At 45.9% G+C, this 20,862-nt stretch overlaps 1 protein-coding gene across 2 annotated transcripts in view; it reads right to left on the bottom strand.

Moving 5' to 3' along the window:
• LETM1 (leucine zipper and EF-hand containing transmembrane protein 1) overlaps window positions 1-7,652 on the bottom strand; it is an 88,119-nt gene extending 80,467 nt beyond the window's left edge. Inside the window, exon 1 of one of the 2 annotated variants that reach the window (XM_073610924.1) lies at window positions 7,452-7,652. In XM_073610924.1, the coding sequence (XP_073467025.1) occupies window positions 7,452-7,518 (67 nt within the window). In that variant the 5' untranslated portion in view covers window positions 7,519-7,652. The remainder of the gene's footprint in view (window positions 1-7,451) is intronic. The other variant, XM_073610925.1, reaches the window with a different exon arrangement.
• Between the last annotated feature and the right edge of the window lie 13,210 nt (window positions 7,653-20,862).

Below are 20,862 nucleotides of genomic sequence, written 5' to 3'. Positions count from 1 at the left end.
GCAACATCTTTCACAATATGCAAAAAAATTGGGCTAACTTTACTTCCGGGTTCACAGGCTCTGGCACTTCGATTGGCCGGAGCTGCAATTACGTCACTCCAGCGCATGCCACCGGTCACAGCATGAGCCCTGAAGAAACGGCACGAATAGGCCGTTCCGTCAGTGCGCATGCGCCGATGACAGCGGCAGCGATTATAGTAAAGATCTCCTAAACGGTGCAAGTTTAGGAGATAGTTCCATAACCTACAAGTAAGCCTTATTATAGCCTTACCTGTAGGTACAGTTAAAGAGGAAAACTTTACTACCTCTTTAAGGTAGGGGGGAATGTTAAAGAATTCTGAATGTGACTTCAGTCAGGCCACAGGTCTGGTGGTAATGGTCTTGTTCCCATTAGTCTGGTGCAATCAGACGCCGATGTACCCTGACCTTTGAGTTCAGCGGGTGTGTCTCGCTGGAAGTTTTTCTTGACTCTTTGTCAACTAATTGGGATTTCACGCACAAGTTAGCAAAGTGCGTTCGAGTGTCAGTAAGAATTAATGGCACCACCATGCACCTGCAGAAGTGATGCATGTTATTTGTGTGTTACAGCAACATGAATAGTCTTTCACCTGTTCCTGCATCACATGTGAAGTAGCAAAGCAGACACCTTTGGAAAGTAGCATTGTCAATCTGGGGAGTAGGTAGTATTAGCAGATATAGATGGACTTGACTAAAGCCGTGTACACACGAGCGGAATGTCCGACAGAAAAAGTCCGACAGGAGCCTTTCATCGTATATTCCGATTGTGTGTAGGCCCCATCGGACTTTTTACGTCAAAAATTCTGACGGACCTAGAAATGGAACATGTTCTAAATTTTTCCGACAACTAATTCCTATCGGGAAAACGGCTCGTCTGTATGCTGTTCCGACATACGAAAAACAACGCATGCTCTGAAGCAAGTAAGACACAGAAGCTATTGGCTACTGGCTATTGAACTTCCGTTTCCTAGTCCCATCGTACGTGATCTCGTTCTGGACGGTCGGAATTTGGTGTGACCGTGTGTAGGCAAGACAGCTTGAGTTTATTCTGATGGGAAAACCGGTCGTGTGTACAGGGCATAAGAAATTGTTGTAACTGCATCAAACAGTAGAAAAAGGTTTTACATAAAAAAAAAAAAAAAAAAAAAAAAAGGAGGAGGACCATTGTAAGTACTCGTCAGTGTTAACCCCTTCGTGCCCAAGGGTAAAACAAATGCCTAAGCATAATTTTGCAACCTTGGCATGCGTTAGTAAAACTGTACATATCACAACTACTTTGTGCATCCTGATGGAACATACCGTGTTTTTTTTAGGACAAATTGGGCTTTCATTTGGTGGTAAATGGTAATGGATATCTCCTGATTTTTTTTTTTATTATCAAAGAAAAACTGCCCAAAATAGTAAAAAAAAAAAAAAAAAAAAAAAAAAAAAAGAATTATTTTTTAAATTTAGCTGTATATTTTCTGCTACTGCCCGCCTCAGTGTGAAGGTAGCCTACTTGTCCTATAAAGAGGCTGAGTGCAGTCCGAGAACGGGAGGAGCAGGTTTACCGACCCGGACACAGCATCCATTGTGGATGGGGTTGGGATCCAGCCCTGATCAACACCACTTCAGTGTCGGCTGAGTACAAGCAAGCAGAGTGAGGTGGGCAGGAATGGAGGCACTCTAGTTAGCGCCACATAATGCATCTCTCCCCTCCATTCAGGGACAAAAAAAAAATAAAAAAAAAAAAATCACAGGCCAATCAGAGGAGATCACAGCAATCACGTGACCTGGACCGGGAGTTCCGGGTCCCAAACGCTTTGTACAGGATTTGGGGCTCCCAGTCAGATCCTGACCTGGTCTAAATGTATATAAAAAGAATACTGGAGCGCTGATATAAATAAGTGCAAAAAGGTGAGAAAAAGCTAAATAATACAAAGCTGCAACCAACTTGAATGTAAACTAAGTGAATCGTATTAAAAACCAATATATAACAAGTGCTGCACACTATAAACAAAACACAATATGTTCAAAACACATCAAATAAGGGAATTAGATAGCCCCTATATGTGCAAGATTAGCTCAAAAGATGACAAAGTAAATAATATGATGCATAAAAATAAAAAATTATATATAACTAAAAATGAGAGCAGATAAATCACTGCTGATATGACGACCGATATTACTATGGTGACCAGTATGCCGGCTGTAGCTTAGAGAGACCGGCGGGTCACATGGCTACCCTTGAGTAAGTGACATGTGACGCAACGCGTCGGGAGGAGGAGCCAGTGACAGCATCTAATGTGATTGTCAGCACAGCAGTTGCTGTATGAAGAGCGGTGTCAAACGTCTGACCATTTTTACACAAGCGCTATTGCTACTACACAAATATGAGTGGATTCAAATTAATAATATTTATCCATTGAACTTGTATCATTGCGCAATGATGCATTTTTTCATTTATTTCATGCAAAACATCGCTGAAATGGTGGAGTGGAACAGCAAGCAAGTCTAAAAGCTTAAGATTGAATCAGATGTACACAGGCGAATGCTGTTCACATTCGGATACCAATAGACCTGACATGGAGCTTCCAATCAGCTCCGCCTCAAAAATTGACAGATGGACGGCCTGCATGGCCTTCATTTCAAATATCACTGTGATCCATTTATCATGTATTTTAGAGGTACGAACACATTTGTTCAGGTCATTTCAGAACACAAAGTGCATCCTGCAGCACCGCAGGTAAATGCTGTCTGTGCGGACGACCATGGTTAGCCAAGGCCACTGCTGACCTTTCACTGAGGTGTACATGGCTTGGCAGTCTCAGCTATCTGCTCACAGGCTTCCCGCCGCTGTCATTTGCCCATGTGAATGTAGCTTTACTCTATGACAGACCACAGGCATGCAGGTAAATGCGAGACAAATCGGGGTGGATTTAAATAAAAAAAAAAAAAAAAAAAAAAAAAAAGGGGGGAGGAGATTTTTGAGTAAAAATCTATATAAAGAACGTTTTCTATTTAGGATAGATTGATAACTTCGTTTATTCAGCATGAAATGGAGCTTAGTTATGTAGCCTGAGGCTGTATAGTCTGCAATATTTACATTTTTGGTAAACTCATTCAATGAGTCCAAGCTCTGCAAGCTGAGATAACATGCACTGCATTGATGCATTCACACAATTTCACAGTAACCATGAGATAAAACAAAGTTCAGGAATATTCCTTTACCATTGTTTTGCAAAAATGATGTACACTACAAACTGTATGATTGAATCGGTTCTGATATCGCTGGTTTACTAACCCGACAGCTTATTCTAAATAGGAAACCTTCATTTCATTTGTAACTACCAGCAATAGGGCCTTACATTTAAAGAGCACCTGTCATTTCAGATCCATCATGGCAGCGCCTGTAAGTGGGCATCCACTCACCTGCTGCCGCCACGTCCCTCACCTTGTGTCACTGCCACATCACCAGCCGTCCCATTAAAGTGAATGGGACTGTCGGGGAGTCAACAGCGGGTCAGAGGAGGAGCTCCCGCAGGACAGAGATGACAGTTGCTGTTTAAAAATTATGATTTATGTCAACTTGATTTAAATCAAATCCACCCTGGAGACAATGACTTCTGATTTCATCACCTTCCAGAACAAATGAAACATTGTTTCAGGGAGTAGCATGAACCCCTTTCAAACAGGTCGTGTTCGGTCCAAACAGACAGAATCCATGAACAGATCTCTGGATGAATCACAGTAGAACGGAAATCAATTTTGTGAAATCCGTGTCTGTTCAGCTTTTTGCTACCAGAACTTTCTGGACCCGTATTAGGTCTATGGGAGGACCTCCGACCTGTCACACTAGGGCTGGAAAAATGGAGGACAACAGGAACCTTTTCCATGTTTTCCCTGAACAGGCTCTGAGGTCATCGGATGTAAATGGACACATGCCTATAACATTACATGGAACATCCAATCAGATCCACACGAAAGACTGACAGGCAGACCTGACCGGAACACCCGTGTGGAAGAAGATAACACTATGATCCAATTCTATAGAATATTTTCTAGGAGAACCAACAATCCAGAGCATTGAGAATATACATATAGAATGAGAAAAAAGTATTTCCTTCACTTTCTTTACTGTACTCTATAAAGCAGTGATCAACCCTGTCCTCAGGGCACACTAACAGGCCAGGTTTGCAAGATAACTGAAATACATCACAGGTGATATCATTTGCTGCTCAGTGATTGCAGTATTCTAGTCTACATCTCCTCAAGGTAAAACCTGGCCTGTTAGTGGGCCCTGAGGACAGGGTTGATGACCACTGTTATAATATACCAAAGGCATGCAGGTATACACAAGGCAACTGCCTTTACTTTCACTTTTCAGGAGGAATGAAGCAGTGTTCTCCCCGGTACAGACCCGTGTTCTCCCTGGTACAGACCCGTGTTCTCCCCGGTACAGCCAATGGTTCAAGAAAGGTTGACCACACTCCCAGGTATGAAGCAGTGATGATTACTTTATTGGAGATAAAAATCCATCAAGATACATCATGAGACATCGTGAGACCTCTATGCAGGCATGGCAAGATTAACGCGTTTCACAAATCAAGGTTCGCTTAGTCATGTGACTAAGCGAACCTTGATTTGTGAAACACATACATACCTGGGAGTGCGGTCAACCTTACTTGAACCATTGGCTCTTATTCAGGCTGCAGACTGGACCTACACCACACGGTTGAAGGGAGCAATCATTCCCACCTGGAGCAGCACAGCTCTGTCTTTGTAGCAGTTATCTTCTCTCCGGTATAGACCCTTGTGCACGGCTGTAAACTCTTTATTATAGGTCTGTGCCCTCCTGTGTACATAAGTATAGGCCTGGACCTGTGCCCCCCTCTGTACACGGCTGTGCCCCACTCTGCTGGCTATGGCTATGTACATGCCAGTGCCCTCCTGTGTAGGTAGCTTAAGGCCTGGACTTGTGCCCTCCCGTGTACATGGCAGTGTTCTCTGGTATAGGCCTGATCTCTCCTGTGTAGTTATAGGCCTGATCTCGCCTGTGTAGGTAGGTAGGTATAGGACCGATCTCGCCTGTGTAGGTAGGTAGGTATAGGACCGATCTCGCCTGTGTAGGAAGGTATAGGACCGATCTCGCCTGTGTAGGAAGGTATAGGACCGATCTCGCCTGTGTAGGAAGGTATAGGACCGATCTCTCCTGTGTAGGAAGGTATAGGACCGATCTCTCCTGTGTAGGAAGGTATAGGACCGATCTCTCCTGTGTAGGAAGGTATAGGACCGATCTCTCCTGTGTAGGAAGGTATAGGACCGATCTCTCCTGTGTAGGAAGGTATAGGACCGATCTCTCCTGTGTAGGAAGGTATAGGACCGATCTCTCCTGTGTAGGAAGGTATAGGACCGATCTCTCCTGTGTAGGAAGGTATAGGACCGATCTCTCCTGTGTAGGAAGGTATAGGACCGATCTCTCCTGTGTAGGAAGGTATAGGACCGATCTCTCCTGTGTAGGAAGGTATAGGACCGATCTCTCCTGTGTAGGAAGGTATAGGACCGATCTCTCCTGTGTAGGAAGGTATAGGACCGATCTCTCCTGTGTAGGAAGGTATAGGACCGATCTCTCCTGTGTAGGAAGGTATAGGACCGATCTCTCCTGTGTAGGAAGGTATAGGACCGATCTCTCCTGTGTAGGAAGGTATAGGACCGATCTCTCCTGTGTAGGAAGGTATAGGACCGATCTCTCCTGTGTAGGAAGGTATAGGACCGATCTCTCCTGTGTAGGAAGGTATAGGACCGATCTCTCCTGTGTAGGAAGGTATAGGACCGATCTCTCCTGTGTAGGAAGGTATAGGACCGATCTCTCCTGTGTAGGTAGGTATAGGACCGATCTCTCCTGTGTAGGTAGGTATAGGACCGATCTCTCCTGTGTAGGTAGGTATAGGACCGATCTCTCCTGTGTAGGTAGGTATAGGACCGATCTCTCCTGTGTAGGTAGGTATAGGACCGATCTCTCCTGTGTAGGAAGGTATAGGACCAATCTCTCCTGTGTAGGTAGGTATAGGACCGATCTCTCCTGTGTAGGAAGGTATAGGACCGATCTCTCCTGTGTAGGAAGGTATAGGACCGATCTCTCCTGTGTAGGAAGGTATAGGACCGATCTCTCCTGTGTAGGAAGGTATAGGACCGATCTCTCCTGTGTAGGAAGGTATAGGACCGATCTCTCCTGTGTAGGAAGGTATAGGACCGATCTCTCCTGTGTAGGAAGGTATAGGACCGATCTCTCCTGTGTAGGAAGGTATAGGACCGATCTCTCCTGTGTAGGAAGGTATAGGACCGATCTCTCCTGTGTAGGAAGGTATAGGACCGATCTCTCCTGTGTAGGAAGGTATAGGACCGATCTCTCCTGTGTAGGAAGGTATAGGACCGATCTCTCCTGTGTAGGAAGGTATAGGACCGATCTCTCCTGTGTAGGAAGGTATAGGACCGATCTCTCCTGTGTAGGAAGGTATAGGACCGATCTCTCCTGTGTAGGAAGGTATAGGACCGATCTCTCCTGTGTAGGAAGGTATAGGACCGATCTCTCCTGTGTAGGAAGGTATAGGACCGATCTCTCCTGTGTAGGAAGGTATAGGACCGATCTCTCCTGTGTAGGAAGGTATAGGACCGATCTCTCCTGTGTAGGAAGGTATAGGACCGATCTCTCCTGTGTAGGTAGGTATAGGACCGATCTCTCCTGTGTAGGTAGGTATAGGACCGATCTCTCCTGTGTAGGTAGGTATAGGACCGATCTCTCCTGTGTAGGTAGGTATAGGACCGATCTCTCCTGTGTAGGTAGGTATAGGACCGATCTCTCCTGTGTAGGTAGGTATAGGACCGATCTCTCCTGTGTAGGTAGGTATAGGACCGATCTCTCCTGTGTAGGTAGGTATAGGACCGATCTCTCCTGTGTAGGTAGGTATAGGACCGATCTCTCCTGTGTAGGAAGGTATAGGACCGATCTCTCCTGTGTAGGTAGGTATAGGACCGATCTCTCCTGTGTAGGTAGGTATAGGACCGATCTCTCCTGTGTAGGTAGGTATAGGACCGATCTCTCCTGTGTAGGTAGGTATAGCACTGATCTCTCCTGTAGAGGACTGATCTCTCCTGTGTAGGAAGGTATAGCACTGATCTCTCCTGTAGAGGACCGATCCCTCCTGTAGAGGAAGGTATAGCACTGATCTCTCCTGTAGAGGACTGATCTCTCCTGTGTAGGTAGGTATAGGCCTGATCTCTCCTGTGTAGGAAGGTATAGGACCGATCCCTCCTGTGTAGGAAGGTATAGGACCGATCCCTCCTGTGTAGGAAGGTATAGCACTGATCTCTCCTGTAGAGGACTGATCTCTCCTGTGTAGGTAGGTAGGTAGGTATAGGCCTGTAGACACGCACATATAGAGAAGGAGACTTACCCCTCACTCCGTCTCCTCGCAGTACAGGCCCTCGGCTCAGGCCTCCTCTCAGTAGCAGGGCCGCCATGGTAACAGATGATCAGCTGCGCCGTGTCCTCTCTCTATATCGCCCCATGTCCCTCTACCTACTCCTCCTCCATCACCTCACTGGTAGCCAAGTGCCGGTTACGGGGCGGGGTCACGACGTGACGTGCATTCGGGTGACCAACTAACGGCGTCCATGTTGGCTATTGGCGAAGGATCCGCCGCCTGAGCCCAGCCATTCATAGAACGCGGGCGGCCATTTTGATGAATGGCAGCGACGTTAGAGGACGCTGCATGGGCATCGGCCATCTTGGTAGTGGGAAGAGACGAGCGCTGTGACATTGCAGATAATTGCTCCATGTAGAGAGTGGTAACTCCCCTGTGACTCATATCACCCAGCAAAGGACAGACCCGCCATTCCACCTTCTAATTACAGCTATGAATGCCAAACACGGCCTGTGTAGAAATGTAGATATGATTTCCGAGCAAAAATCCATGGACTGATTTTATAAAGGAAGTTAACTGTATATCAAATCATCCTACTAAATATTAAAGGTTACAAGGCCACCACAGATGACCAGGACTTCACTGTTAGAGTAGGACTAAAGGCAAACATTTTTTTTTCATTTTGGATAGCGAAAGGGAGGGCTATAACCCATTTTTTGGAGGTTTTTTAGCCATCGGTGTCCCCATTGGGAAGATTTCCCTTCACTTCCTGTCCCACTGCCACAACAGGAAGTGAAAGGAAATCCTCCAAAGTGAGGGAATCCCTGATTGTCACCATAATTAGTGTCCCCAAATGGAAGATTTCCCCTCTTACTGTTCTTGTGACAACCCAAAATTTGGACTTTTTTTTTCTCTTAGTGATTACAGTAAATAGCACAAATAGAGAGGGTGAATATCGGACAGCATTAAAACCAGACAGTCGTTCTAATCCCTCTCCACTCTATCCAAAACTAAAAAAAATGTACCTTCGGTTATCTGTCCAATTTACCATTATCACCGAGAGTGAAAGAAAATCCCACACTTTGGGTTGTCACCAGGACAGGAAAAGAGGGGACATTTTCCAATGGGGATACTAGTTCCGGTGACAACCAGGGATTCGCTTACTTTGGGGGATTTCCTTTCACTTCCTATTTTAGCTATGGGACAGGGAGTGAGGGGAAATCTTCCCAGTGGGGACACAAATGGCAGAAAAAAACTTGGCAGGGGTCATAAACCCTCCCTTACTCTATGCAAAATGAAAAAAAAAAAATTTTTTAAGCCAGAGTTTAAGCAGTTACAGCAACAGATTTTTTTTTCCCCTTTTGGGATAAAAGTTTTTCAAAAATAAATAAAAGCCGACCATTGTAAATACCTATCAGTGGTAAACGGTTTGTCTCAACCCTCTATCTTCCACTGTTGCTGGACAGCTTGGTCTGTTAAAAGAAGTTCAAAAATAACAGACTGACTGGCTGGATCACCAGGTGAAAATAAAGGGAAAAGTCTAAAAAGAGAAAACTCTAAGAATTGGTAAACTGCAATTGAATATATATATTTTTTGGCTTAGATACACTTTAACCACTTCACGCCCGCGTTATAGCTAAAAGACAGCTACGGCGCGGGCTTACTTTGCCAGGAGGGCATACAATAGAGGTCCTCCCGTGATGGCATGGGCAACTCGCTCTGTGATTGTAGAGTCCTTCGGACTCAGCTGATCACAGACTTGCGTAAAGGGCCAATCACAGCGGCCCAATACCACGTGATCAGCTGTCAACCAACCGGTCCTGAGGAGCTGTGGGCAGGAGTTTTTAAGCGAGGCCGCGGCTTCGGCCTAGTCCGCAAGGCCGGACGCCGCGGACTAGGCCGAAGCTGTGGCCTCGCCTAAAAACTCCTGCCCACAGCTCCTCAGGACCAGCGCGGTGTCCATCAAAAAAAAAAAAAAAAACTCGATTCGAATCGTGAATCGAGTTTTTTTTTTTTTTTTAAATCGCAGATTTTTTTTTTTTTTTCTTGAGAAAATCTCCCAGCTCTAATATCAGTAGCCATCAGTGCCTCATCATCAATGCCACCTACCAGTGCCCATCAGTGCCGCCTCATCAGTGCCACCTATCAGTGCTGCCTATCAGTGCCACCACTTAGTGCCCTTTAGTGCCGCCTATCAGAGCCACTTATCAATGCCACCTCATCAGTGCCACCTACCAGTGCCCATCAGTGCCACCTCATCAGTGCCACCTACCAGTGCCTATCAGTGCCGCCTCATCAATGCCACCTACCAGTGCCCATCAGTGCCGCCTCATCAGTGCCACCTACCAGTGCCCATCAGTGCCGCCTCATCATTGCTCATCAGTGCAGCCCATCAGTGTCTGTTAGCGCAGCCTCATTTGCGCACATCAGTGAAGGAGAAAAATTACCTGTTTGCAACATTTTATAACAAACTATGAAAAATGTATTGTTTGTTTTCAAAATTTTCGGTCTTTTTTTTGTTTGTTTAGCAAAAAATAAAAAACCCAGTGGTGATTAAATACCACCAAAAATGAACATTTGTGTGAAAAAAAAAGGATAAAAATGTTATATAGGTACAGTGTTGCATGACTGCGCAATTGTCATTCAAAGTGTGATAGCGATGAAAGCTGAAAATTGGCCTGGGCGGGAAGGGGGTAAAAGTGCCCAGTAGGCAAGTGGTTAAGCTTTAAAAATGAAAGATATAAGCTGATTGGAACAATACTCTGCTAAGGTGGAGTTTGTGACATCATCAGCCTGTCTCTCCACCTCAGTAAATCAGGGGAAGCTTTGTACTCATTCATAGAATACAAAGCTTCCTATGAATGCCTGAGAAGTGCTCAGCCCAAATCCATTTTGTTGTGGGACTGGAAGTTCCCGTGCCACTACCGGAACACAGCACTGTAGCTGATGCCACATACATTTCATACAGTTCATTATACAGTGCACACAGCCACTGCCTCTGTTAGTGAAGTGAAGTTTGTTTTGGCCAGCTTGGTCCAAACAAACTAAAACTTCACCAAAATATGGAGATCAGCTTTAATCATTATTTTGTCCCCTTAATCATGGCTCTTCCCCCCCCTCCACTGACAGCGCCATACCGGCCAGGGGCAGCCTGCCCATTAAGGGCGCACGGGTGGCGCCCACCCCTGTCTATCGCCGCCTCCCCTATCCATGTGTCTGGCCCCTTTCAGGACACCGGCGCATTGGATTCCAATGCAGAAAGGCTGTTTTTTTGAAGCACCGATTAGAGCCAGAGGCTCTAATAAGCTTCAATATAGCATAGCTCCCAACTGTCCCTGATTTCGAGGGACTGTCCCTGATTTGGAACAAAGTCCCTATATCCCTCTTTCCTCCTCATTTGTCCCTCATTTTGGTCTGATCAATAGAGTTGTATGTAAAATGCACTTTTTACCCTTCAAAAAAAGTGTTCCCAAGTGCTAAAAGTTCTAAATTGCTGCATTTGTAAATTTGAAATGCCAGTATAAAGGAATAGTAGTGGTAAAAAAAAGCACTTTTGGGTTTAACTAATCATTTTTCTTTTTGTAGAATTCTCCTTTAAGGGGGCGTGGCAGGGGGTGTGTCCTATGTCTACATACTTTTGATAATAGGTGTCACTCATTCCCATCTCAAAAAGTTGGGAGGTATGATATAGGGTGGGCTTGGGTCGCAGAGAGTGCGCTCCGAGCCCACCCAGGTGTGTTACAACAGCGAATCAATCTTCACTGTTGTAACACTGATCCTCCTCCCAGCCAATCAGGAAGAAGGTTTTGACACTGGTCACCCGATTGGCTGAAAGGACAGGCGATCCCATTGGATCCTCTAAAGGTGAACACAGAAGGAAAGTATACATCTCTGCTGGCCTGGCTACCCAGATTCCGGACATCTACCCGCTGGACGGTTGCTACTCAGACTCCACAGAGGATCTGTAAAACGGCACCAGGAATTACCATCAAACCTTGGGGATACCTGTGAGTTTGACCTCTGCTTGCAGAGGTCCACGGAATCTGGTAAGCGCACTTTTGTTTAGCCAGGAGAAGCTGCATATGACCGATTGCGATATTGAATATCCATCATTCATGTGTCATAGGATATGTGACAGCTACTACATTCTGGATGCACATTGGACTTTCATATTTTAGTTTTATTCATTGCGCTGCACTACCCCTATTATTAGATCCTATCAGTGGCGTCTCCAGCTTTCATATTTAGGGGGGGCACATGGGGGGACAGGGACAAAAGTAGGGGGGCAACTATAAAATGCATATATATATATATATATCTATATATATCTCTATATATAGATATATAGATATATAGATATATATAGAGATATATATAGATATATAAATATATACTGAGGCCCTTTACTACGACCCCACAACGGGCCCTTTCACATGTTCTGCAGTGAGCTCCCTTCCTACTGTATTGGGGCCCCCCCCCAGGGTGGCAGAAAACAAGAGATATATGTCACCAGCATACCAATACAATATAAGGATCCAAAGCAGTGGGAGAACTATCAGGGTTGCAAAGGTTTTCTTGCCACCGGGCCCTGGTGTTCTGCCACTGTGGGGTTCCCCAGCCTCCTCTTGCTGTCCTGCCCCTATTGACAGTGCTGGTCTGGCATCTCTTGGAATTTACAGGCTGGTTCTCCTGTCCTAAGGACGGGAGAAATCAGTCTGTTTTTTCAGTAACTGAGAGTCCTGGTGGAGTCCTTCCTGCAACTCGCTCTTCTCTCTGCCAATGAGGATGCAGGGGAAGGAGCAGATCGGGAGGCCGTGGTTGTGTGAGCGCTCGCATTATGCAGTGTCAGCGAGCAGAGGGAGGGGGGAGGAATCACCCGCAGGAGCTGACTGGGGACTCTCTCCCTCTTAGACATTGATTTTTTGTAAAAAAAAAAAAAAATTTTTTTTTATTGGGGGGGCACATGGTGGGGCACAGCATAATGTTGGGGGGGGGGTCAGGGCCCCCTCTGGGCCCCCCCTAGGGATGCCATTGGATCCTATTGGATGCCTAGGAGGAGGAGGGGAGGAGCTGGAAGCCGCCATGGAGAAGAGGACTCAGAGCCAAGCCGCTGCACCACGCTGCCTGCCACCCGCCACGATGGGGTAAGTGCCGGACCGACCGGCAAACAGCAGAGGGGTGGATGCTGCTCAGGGAGGATGGGTGGTTGTTTGCCGCCCCCCCCACCACACACAAAAAAAAAAACACCAGCTGCCCACATTCTGAAATTTACATGAGCAGAAACTAGACGTCCCAGGCCTCCTTCTACTGCAGCATCCTTGCAGTCATACGCAGGAAAAGCCACAGATACGCACGTGTCGAAGGATTCTGCAGGTCCCAAAGCCCAGCAGATCCCTTCAGCATGAGTGCGCAATCTCATTCTTGCTCAGGTTAACCCTGCAGCACACACAAAATGCAAATAAAGTTAAAAAAAATAAACAAAACATGCAAACTATACAATTGTGGGAGAGAAAGGGGGCTGAAGCTTTTTGCTTTTTATGGTGAAGGAAGGTCCACTTTGGGCTTTGAGCTAAAGCTCTGGTGGCTGAGCTGCCATCCAGTATTACCGGATTGTTATATGTGAAGATGCTCATATAGAAGAAACACTACTACATGGAAATACAATCTGTCCTGAGTCTCTCCAGCAGAAATCTTCTTTATTTAGCTGGCAGCTGGTATTATTCATCTGCAATATCTGCTCTGGAAAGGTTATGTCTCCATTCTTCCTTCTCTTCACTCAATTCTCATGTTTGACCTTAAACTGTACTTTTTGTTTTATTATGTAACATAATGTCATAGATTACAAGTTCTTTTTTCTGTCATACTAAGATTTCACCACTAGAGGGAACACTCTTCCATTGTATGGAACTACTTTTATGCCGCGTACACACGATCGCACATTCCGACAACAAAATCCATGTTTTTTTTTCCGACGGATGTTGGCTCAAACTAGTCTTGCATACACACAGTCTCACAAATCTTGTTGGAAATTCCCAACGTCAAGAACGCGGTGACGTACAACACGTACGACGAGCCGAGAAAAATGAAGTTCAATAGCCAGTGCGGCTCTTCTGCTTGATTCCGAGCATGCGTGGAATTTTGTGCGTCTGAATTGTGTACACACGATCGGAGTTTACGAGAACGGATTTTGTTGTCGGAAAATTTGAGATCCAGATCTCAAATTTTGTTTGTCGGAAATTCCAATGGAGCCTACGCACGGTCGGAATTTCCGACAACAAGCTCCCATTGAACAATTCCCGTCGGAAAATCCGACCGTGTGTACGCGGCATTACTCTGTTTACTTTCCACTGCTCATATTTCATTGAATGAGATGGAATTCTGTTTGTCTTCTACCAATAAACATTTTAAAACTATAACTTCCTATCACCGTACCCTGGGGAAGGCTGGCATAGGATCTTAGTAGGTGCTACAAGAAAATGTTCCCAAATTTTTGACATCAGCCACAATGACTATACCGTTGTACGCAGTCAGCGAGTTCCTTAGGGTCTGTGTCGGTGGTTTTTGTTTGTTTGATGACAATTTTGCATTCCTGTACAAGTCTATGAAAATGCAAAACCCGCTTAAAGAGATCAAATGCAAGTCAGAAGGTCAACTGCAGTTGGAACCTTTCGGGGCTCATTAACACTATTTGCAGTGACCTGCAGTTTTCTGCACTGGATAAACGCAGGTCACCACTAGGGAACATAGAAATGAACTGTTTTCTATGTGCCTTATTCCACACCACAGTTCTGGTGTGATTTGCGGTGCAGTGCAGAAAAATGTAGCATGCCTGTATTTTTACACAACGCACTGGATGGCATTGTATGTCACCAAACTGCAGTGTAACATACTATGCTGCATGAAGACATGAACAATGGGTCATCAGCTCATATGAGTTAAGATGGATCACTTTTTATGCAGGATCTTGTTGTCACAAGGCCTAAGGCTGTCCGGGGCAAAAGATAAAGTGGTAATAAAGTGCCCCCCCCCAAAAAAATTTTTTTTTAAAAAATTGGGGCCCCCTGCAGGTTTATCCAAAAATGTACTAGACTAACATAATGACAGACTGACCTGCAAACAGAGCTCGCCAGAGCAGCACTGTCACAGCTCCCCCAGTGCTTCCATCTTTGCCCAGTCTTCCTTCCGTGTTCACAGGTGCAAATTACATCACTCCCCCCATGCCTGCAGGAGCCCAGGCTGGGGCACTGAATAGTGCAATACTGTGTGCCCTGAATAGCAGAGCGTCCCTGCGCATGCCACTTGATATGGGGGCACTGGTGCATGCTTGCTCCCGAGCCCTGCTCTATGCATCTATAAGACACATAGAACTGCATCTCAGCCAAATCCTCTGCTCTATCCTCATTGGCTCACTGGCTGTGATTGACGACAGTGGGAGCCAACAGCCTCCACTGCTGTCTCAGCCAATAAGGAGAGGGAGTCCTGGCACAGCCGAGGCTCTCATGCACATCGCTGGATGGACAAGGAGCTCAGGTGAGTATTAGGGGGGGCTGAGGGGGGAGCAGCACACAGAGGGTTTTTTACCTTCATGCATGCATGAAGGTAAAAAAAAACTTCAGCCTTTACAACCATTTTAACCACTTCAACTCCAGAAGGTTTTACCCCCCCCCCCTCCTGACCAGGAATATAAGGCCTCGTCTTTTGTGATACGGAACTGCATTATTTTAACTGACACTTGCGCGGTCGTGCAACGCTGTACCCAAATTGATGTCCTTTTTTCCCACAAATAGAGCTTTCTTTTGGTGGTATTTGATCAACTCTGCGGTTTTTATTTTTTCCGCTATAAACAAAAAAAGACCAACAATTTTGAAAAAAAAACAAAAAAAAAAAAAAAAACAAAATGATTTACTTTCTGCTATAAAACACATCCAATAAAAAAATTTAAAAAATGTAATTTCTTCATCAATTTAGACCAATTTAGGCCAATTTGTATTCTGCTACATATTTTTGGTAAAAAAAATTCCAATAAGCATATACAGTGGAACCTCGGATTGTGAGTAACGCGGTGAATGAGCGTTTCGCAATACGAGCACTGTATTTTTAAAACTCATAACTCGGTTTGCGAGTGTTGTCAACACGATTCAGGCCAAAGCGGTGTGCAGTACCGCTTTTGGCCTGAGGTGGGGGGGTGCCGGAGCCGAGCAGAGCCGAACATCACGTTCGGAAATGCACAGAAAAGCCAGAGTACAGCACGGCTGACCTTGGCATATCTCGGGTAGGAAGTCTTTCCGAGGTTTGCCGAGGTCAGCCGAAGTGTCCTCGGGCCTTTTCGGCTGTTTCCGAGGCTCTCCGGCGCCCCCCCCCCCCCCCGCCTCTGGCCGCATGGGGTATTGCATCCCATTGAAGTCAATGCTGAACAAATTATTTTCGTTTCCATAGAATTCAATGGGAAAATTCGCTTTGATATGCGAGTACTTTGGATTATGAGCATACTCCTGGAACGGATTATGCTTGTAATCCGAGGTTCCACTGTATTGATTGGTTTGCGAAAAAGTTATAGCATCTACAAACTATGGGATAGATTTAGGGACTTTTTATTTTTATTTTTTACTAGTAATGGCGGCGATCAGCGATTTTTAGTGGGACAGGGACATTGCGGCAGACAAATCTGACACTTTTTGGGGACCAGAGACACCAATGCAGTGATCAGTGATATAAAAAAATGCACTGACACTGTATAAATGACACTGGCAGGGAAGGGGTTAACATCAGGGGCAATCAAAGGGTTAACTGTGTTCCCTATGTGTGCTTTCTAACTGTAGGGGGAGTGCTTTGACTAAAGGAAAACAAAGATCCTTCTGCTTACCAGAAACACAAGATCTCTGTTTTCCTTGTTTGCATAGGCAGACCGATGTTCTGCCTCTCTACGAACGATCGCTGGGTTCCCACAGCAGGAGCAGGACTCCAAAGATGCACACCCGAGAGCCGATCACAAGAATAACGTACAGGTACGTGCCGCACTGCCACAGTATATGTATATGGGGCAGTTCTTAAGCAGTTAAAGAGGAGGTCCAGCCTCCCCTTGAAAAAATTAAAAGTCAACAGCTACAAATAGCTGCTGACTTTAAATATTAGGACACTTACCTGTCCTGAAATCCAGCAATGTTGGCACCCCAGCCGATATATCCATCGGTTATAACGGCTGGATATATAGTGCTGCCACCGCCATTGCCGGTAAGGGAAACTGGCAGTGAAGCTTTGCGGCTTCACAACTGGTGTCCTACTGCGCATGCACAAAGCACGCTGAGCTTTGTGAATGGCTCGGCGGTGGGGAAAGGAGGAGGGGGGGCCGAACTTCCGGGGGAACTCGCCGCAGCCAGGTCTCCCAAATGTGGCACCAGATGGGGGGAGGAAGCAGATAAGCAATAAGCAGAGCTTCCCCTTTTGGATGGAGCTCTGCTTTAAGTACGCCCATGAGAACGAGGCCTTATATTCAGACCAACATTGGATCATACATCCATTTGTCAAGAGTTAGCAGAGAAAAAGGTGACTAATGCCGCGTAAACACGAGCGGAATTTCCATTGGAAAAATCTTCGATGGTTTTTCGGACGGAATTCCTCTCAAGCTCAGCTTGCACACACACGGTCACACAAAAGTTCACTGAACTTTTGACCATCAAGAACGCGGTAGCGTACGATGAGCCGAGAAAATGAAGTTCAATGCTTCCGAGCATGCGTCGAATTGTTTCTGAGCATGTATATTAATTTTGTGCGTCGGAATTGGTACAGACGATCGGAATTTCCTATCGGAACTTTTTCCGACCGAAAAATTGAAAACATGCGCTCAATCTTTTGCTGGCTGGACTTCCGCCAGCAAAAGTCTGATGGACCATACACGCGGTCGCATTTTCCGACCAAAAGCTCTCGTCGGTCTTTTGCTGCCCGAATTTCCGATCGTGTGTACGGGGCATAAGCAGCATCTAAGCTGCAGAAAGTCTTGAGAGAGGTCTATACTATCCTGTAAAAGACCTTGTACAACCTCCTCTACAGCTGAGAAGTTGGTGTTCCATCAATGAGCACAGAAATCGCCATTAAATGATAAAATATAAGAAGGATAGACATAGACATTGTAAATGTGAAATATAGGTGCTGCCACTATAAATCCGAGGCCACCAGTGACTCTGAATGCAACACTGTCTGTATGTGATTTCTATAATGTTTCTACGTCAATCCTTTGTGCGTATTGACTTTCGTAGAAAAATGTTGTTATGAGTGTTTTCCTCTGGGCAAACTGCTTTTGGAAATTAGATGAAGACTGAAATGAGTTCCTTGGAACTTGGCCCTTTTGTCCCCTCCCCCACCGGACCATTATGTACAAGTGACCCACTGATCTTCAAGCTTCTGTTCAATTCTTCTTAAAAACAAAGCACAGTGGGAGGCACTGAAGCCCCTGAAACAGGAGGGCATGAATGAGGGGTTTTCAAGAGGAAAATGGTACTTTGCAAAAATAGAAGCGTTGCAATGTAAGGTGGCTCTCTATCGTGTCCAGTGAACTACGTGAATGCCCACACCATCTGGTTCATCTTAAAGGAAATCCTCTGTCTTTTCAAATGCGCATGTGAATGTGCTGCATTCTAATACATGTATCAGTGTGGTTTTTGTAAGTACATGGGGGCATCTGTGTCTGCACATTGTGTTTCCTGCTTGCTGTTACTGCATATTGATTGTGCTTTGATGTTTCTCATTTATAGAGAAGGTCTATCAGTCTACTCAAACTGATAAATTTCACTATATTTTCACTGAGGTTCATCCTGTAATTTTAGAAGCTGTTGTGAAGGGGAGCTAAATATACTACACGGCAGGGCTTTTTTTCTCGGAGAATAGGTGCAGGAACTCCCTCCGTCTGAGTCATCCCTTGTCTCTGCCCCTACCCACCTCTGACCACCATCCCTTGATTCCACCCCCTACCCACCTACCAGTACTGCCCCTTTTAGAGAATACAGAACCAAGTATCATTTTGTGGTGCTAAATCATTTGTATGAACCATGTTGATGATAAAAAGAAAAGCAGTAAAATAGTTCCCCTGCAGTCAGCAACAATAGAATCCCAGCAATAGATCCCCACACAACAATAGACTCCCACAGCAACAATGAACTCCACCCCAACAACAATAGATTCCCTGCAGCAACAGTGAACCACCCACAACAAAATATCACACCCAGTAACAAAATATCCACCCAAGCAACATTAGACCCCCCACCTCAGCAGCAACAACAGATCTCCCAGCAGCCAGCATCAATAGGTCCTCCAGCAGCCAGTAAAAATAGACCTCTCCCTCAACAGTAGATCCCTTCCAGCAACATAAGACCCCCCAGCAACAATAGATTCCTCATCAGCAAAAATAGACCCTCACACAAAATCAGATCCCCACCAGTGACAATAGATCCCCCAGCAGCCAACATCAATAGACCTTCCAGCACACCCCACACCCCATGCTATTACATACATTCAGTGCTGGAGGGGCCGGAACTGCGTTCCCCCGCATTCCCACTGAAAAAAAGCCCTGCTACACGGTCTACATAAAGTCAATAAACTCTACAGTCAAGTGTAGCTCACCCCCTAAAGAGCCGCTAGTGAACTTTTTTCCTTTCCCCTTAGTTAAGACTTGCATAGGGTGAAGGGAGCATGGAAACTGAACACGTTAAGGTCTCTTCTCTAGCTTGCTGAACTACGCAAAAATGTCCCACAGAGTCTCTAATACTAACAGGTGACTAGGATTTTTTCCAAAGGACCAAATACTGCACACAGTCACTAACATCTAGCTGCAGGTCAATTACTCACACAGCCACAGGATCATTGGTTGCCTCTTTCCGATATCCACCAGGCACTGTCCAGTAAGGTAGATACAAACTCACACCACCATAGGACAGCGGAAACACCTTTTCCCCAACTTTCTCGTGGTACACCTTTCCCCTCAGCTTCTCCAGATCTAAACAAACTCCAGCACTAAACTTTTGCAAATAGGCCCCCCAGCTGACACCTTAGCTGGGACCTCATTGTCTTCTAGATGGCACCTCCAGAAATCCTGCCCCAGGGGCAGAGCCCCTGATAATGGGTCTCCTGCTGCAGGACTGGCCCCATGCACCTCCTGCCTCAGGCCCCAGACTATTTATGGGCTCTTCCACCACCTTCTGGGCACACCTCCCCAAAGATTGGCTGGAGTTCCATTGTCAGGGTACCAACAGCAGGAGGTCTCTAGGACCCAGCATCGGTCAGAACATGAGAAGGGTTTTAGGACTCAGCACCTCCGCCAGCACATCACATGGGCCTTTCTAAGGAAGTCAGCCCTTGGCTGAAGTGCTGTTTGATCTCAGCTGTTACCAATGGTCCTGTGTTTCCTGTGATTCTTGATTACTGGCTTGTTGCTGACCTTGACCTTGGCTTGTTTAACGGATCTCCTTGGCCTGCTACCTGTCTTGATCCTCGGCTCCCACCTAACCTCGTCTCCTCTGCTATCCACCTGGCACCGAACCTTGGCTTGTATTGACTACTCTCTCTCTGTGACCCTGGTTACCTGTTACATCTCACAGGCGCCACCTGCCTGCAGCAGCCCCGCAGCACATCAGAGATGTTCCTGAGCCTTTTCTGCAAGCAACTCTGCAGGCAACCTGTGCGACTTTGGGCCTGACTCCTCCTGTTTCACCACCAGGGGAGTCTGGAACTGAGCTGCAAGGGAAGCCCTCTCTCCATTGTCCTCCAGCACTTTGGTACCTGATATCCATAAATATTGAGGCTGCTTACTCTGCTCTTCCTCCCACTATAATTCTAGAATACTTTACAACACAAGGAGAAGCAATCAGAGCAGTAGCCTGTTAGACAATGAGCAGACCTGAATAATCAGCCAGACTGCATGCTCACTCAGAATATACTAATTTTGTCTTAAGAAAGCATCTCATTAGATACCGTAAATGGAAGCACTGATGTAAGAAAAGTCTAGTATGTGCTAAAACAAGAAGACTATCGGATGCAAACTCATAGTTCTGAGCAAAGGCTTACTGCCAGATGCATATTAGCAGACATGTGCAAACATATTGGCGTGCACACATGCACCCTCAGCACTTCTATTGGTGCCAAACGGCCTATTTAAGCTGGATTGTGACACATACACATTCTGAGTGGTCTTCAGCTAGTCCCTGATTTACCTGTGACCTGGCTTGCTACATTTGCCTTCCTGTGTACAATACGGCCTGCCTTTGACCTGTCTTTGGATTCCTGGCTTCCTGTTGTGACCTGGGCCCGTGTTTGGACTCTGTATCCTGCTTCCTAAATCACCTTGCTGTGAACTGACCTCAGCTTGTATCCTGCTGTTGATGACCTTTGGCTTGTGCCCTGGCTTCTTTCCTATCTTCTTATAAAGTGTCACCGTGTTCTGGTATCTGGTCCA

This window comes from Aquarana catesbeiana, linkage group LG01 (assembly GCF_042186555.1).
Source record: "Aquarana catesbeiana isolate 2022-GZ linkage group LG01, ASM4218655v1, whole genome shotgun sequence".
NCBI classification, from domain to species: Eukaryota; Metazoa; Chordata; class Amphibia; order Anura; family Ranidae; genus Aquarana; species Aquarana catesbeiana.
Note: the sequence above shows the minus strand (reverse complement) of the source record. Positions and strands in the feature narration are given on the sequence as shown.